General features: G+C 39.8%; 1 protein-coding gene across 1 annotated transcript; it reads left to right on the top strand.

Moving 5' to 3' along the window:
- Nucleotides 1-334: 334 nt before the first annotated feature.
- LOC139849457 (uncharacterized) lies at nucleotides 335-1,438 on the top strand. The gene has a single exon (XM_071839115.1). It carries the CDS (start codon nucleotides 335-337, stop codon nucleotides 1,436-1,438), a length of 1,104 nt encoding a protein of 367 aa, XP_071695216.1.
- Nucleotides 1,439-2,060: the final 622 nt, after the last annotated feature.

Here is a 2,060-nt window from a genome sequence, read left to right as displayed (position 1 = left end):
TTGCTCTCATATTAAAATTACTTACTTTAACCCATTACGCAACCCACCCGGCTTGTATACATCTGAGTTTCCGACTTCCTTTGCTTGCTGAGATTTTATAAAAAATTAAATACAGAAATGAACTATCAATAGGAACTACTGTCAAATATCTGTAGGAACAACAATGCAAAATGTTTAATAATTAGATGATTACATTACAGTTAAAATGATTACAATGAGTATATAGAAGAGAAGGCAACAATAGTCCAATATCTTCCACAATATGCATCAGCCAAAACAGCGCTAAATAGAGTTTACAAATTACAACAAACTCTAAAGATTCAGTTTCACATCAATGGCTGCTACTCTTCTCCAAAACCTCATTCTCTTCCTTCTTCCTTCCATCATCATCTTCTTCCCAACAACCACCACCGCTAACGCCGCCATTTTCGATCCCTACTTCTTTGCGAGACCACAATCACCACCACCACCACCACCGCAGCGGCATTACAATTTATCCACTCTCCTCAACACTCTTGGTTTCCACAGCATCTCGGTTGTAGCAGCCAATGACATCACCATCTCCACCGCAACAACAATTTTCGCACCGACCGACATCTCTCTTCGATCCTGTCCTTACTGTTCCCTTCCTCTTCTCCTTCTAGAACATTCGGTTTCCGGTCTGTATCCTTTCAATCTCCTCACCAAATTAACCTTCGGTACCAAAATTCAAACCCTAGCTACTTCAACACCTCTTTGTCTCACCCTCACCAAATCAAAATCAACGATCAATAATCATCACACTCTCTTCATCAACGGCGTTCAAATCACACAACCTGATTCTTACAACGACGGCCACGTCATCATTCACGGCATCCAAGGTTACCTCGCTCATCTCTCTCCGTTTTCATGCCAAATCGAACGGATGACGTCACTCTCGTTTTATTCACGACCTTATTCTATCATGCGCGCATCGCTAACCGACGCCGTTTATCGTCTCCGAAGCAACAGTGATTACACGGTTCTCGCGCTATTGATTCAGGAAAACCTAGATATGTTATCGGAACAATACAGCATGACGATATTCGCAGTCAATGACGCTAATCTGTTTGGTGACGGAAACACATTTGTAACGAACTTGAGGTTTCATATGGTTCCTAATCGGAGACTGATAGCGATGGATTTACTCAATTTGCCGGTTGATTCGGAGCTGCCGACGATGGTTGACGGTGAGAGGTTAGTGGTTACGGTAGGCGGAGGCGGAGGTTTATTGTCGCCGATGAGGATTAATAACGTGAAGATCACCACCACAGATGTAGTTGTTAACGACGGCATTGTTGTACATGGAATTGCAGCTCCTTTTCCACGTGTCAGTCGTACAAGTTCAATGGAATTTTGGCCTGCTGGTCCCACGGACTTCATCAATTTAGGGCCTATTCGACTTTCTGATACGTTTTAGATGATTAGTTTTTGTTTTGCAGTACTGAGACAAAATAACACTATATTCAAGTCTTTTCTACTACTGAAAATAAGAAAATTGGCTTCTTTAACCATTATTTTATGTTGTTATTTGTAACTGTAATAAGTAATAAGTATATTGATTTTTTTAATTTTTTTATTGATATTATGTGAAGCCCCGAATGTATGTATGTATAAAATGAATCAGAATCAGATATCCTTTCTCTCAAACAATATTTAAGTTTTCAAATTTAGTGTTTGTATAGTGATAATCAGTGAACTCCCTTATTCAACACTGATTCCAGCTAGGATTCAGGCAGAGACGGATTATCGGGAAGACATGAATGGGCCATGGCCCTCCCAGAAGTTCGTGTTATATTTAGTATTGTATATAGGTGTTAATAAATAATAGAGTAGTCTAGTAGTTTGTATTCTGTCATCTATCTTTAAGGCCCCATGTTCGATACTCTATTATAAGGCGATTAGGAACGCATTGAGAGAATGCTAGAAAACAACAAACGAGAACCAAAGAAAATACAAGTCAAATGAATCTAGTCTAAACGGAACGAACGAACTAAACAAAAAGGCCTTAGCCGTGATCATCGTATGTGCTTGGATTGAGG

The sequence above is a fragment of the Rutidosis leptorrhynchoides genome, chromosome 5 (assembly GCF_046630445.1).
Source record: "Rutidosis leptorrhynchoides isolate AG116_Rl617_1_P2 chromosome 5, CSIRO_AGI_Rlap_v1, whole genome shotgun sequence".
In the NCBI taxonomy this organism is placed as follows: domain Eukaryota; kingdom Viridiplantae; phylum Streptophyta; class Magnoliopsida; order Asterales; family Asteraceae; genus Rutidosis; species Rutidosis leptorrhynchoides.
Note: the sequence above shows the minus strand (reverse complement) of the source record. Positions and strands in the feature narration are given on the sequence as shown.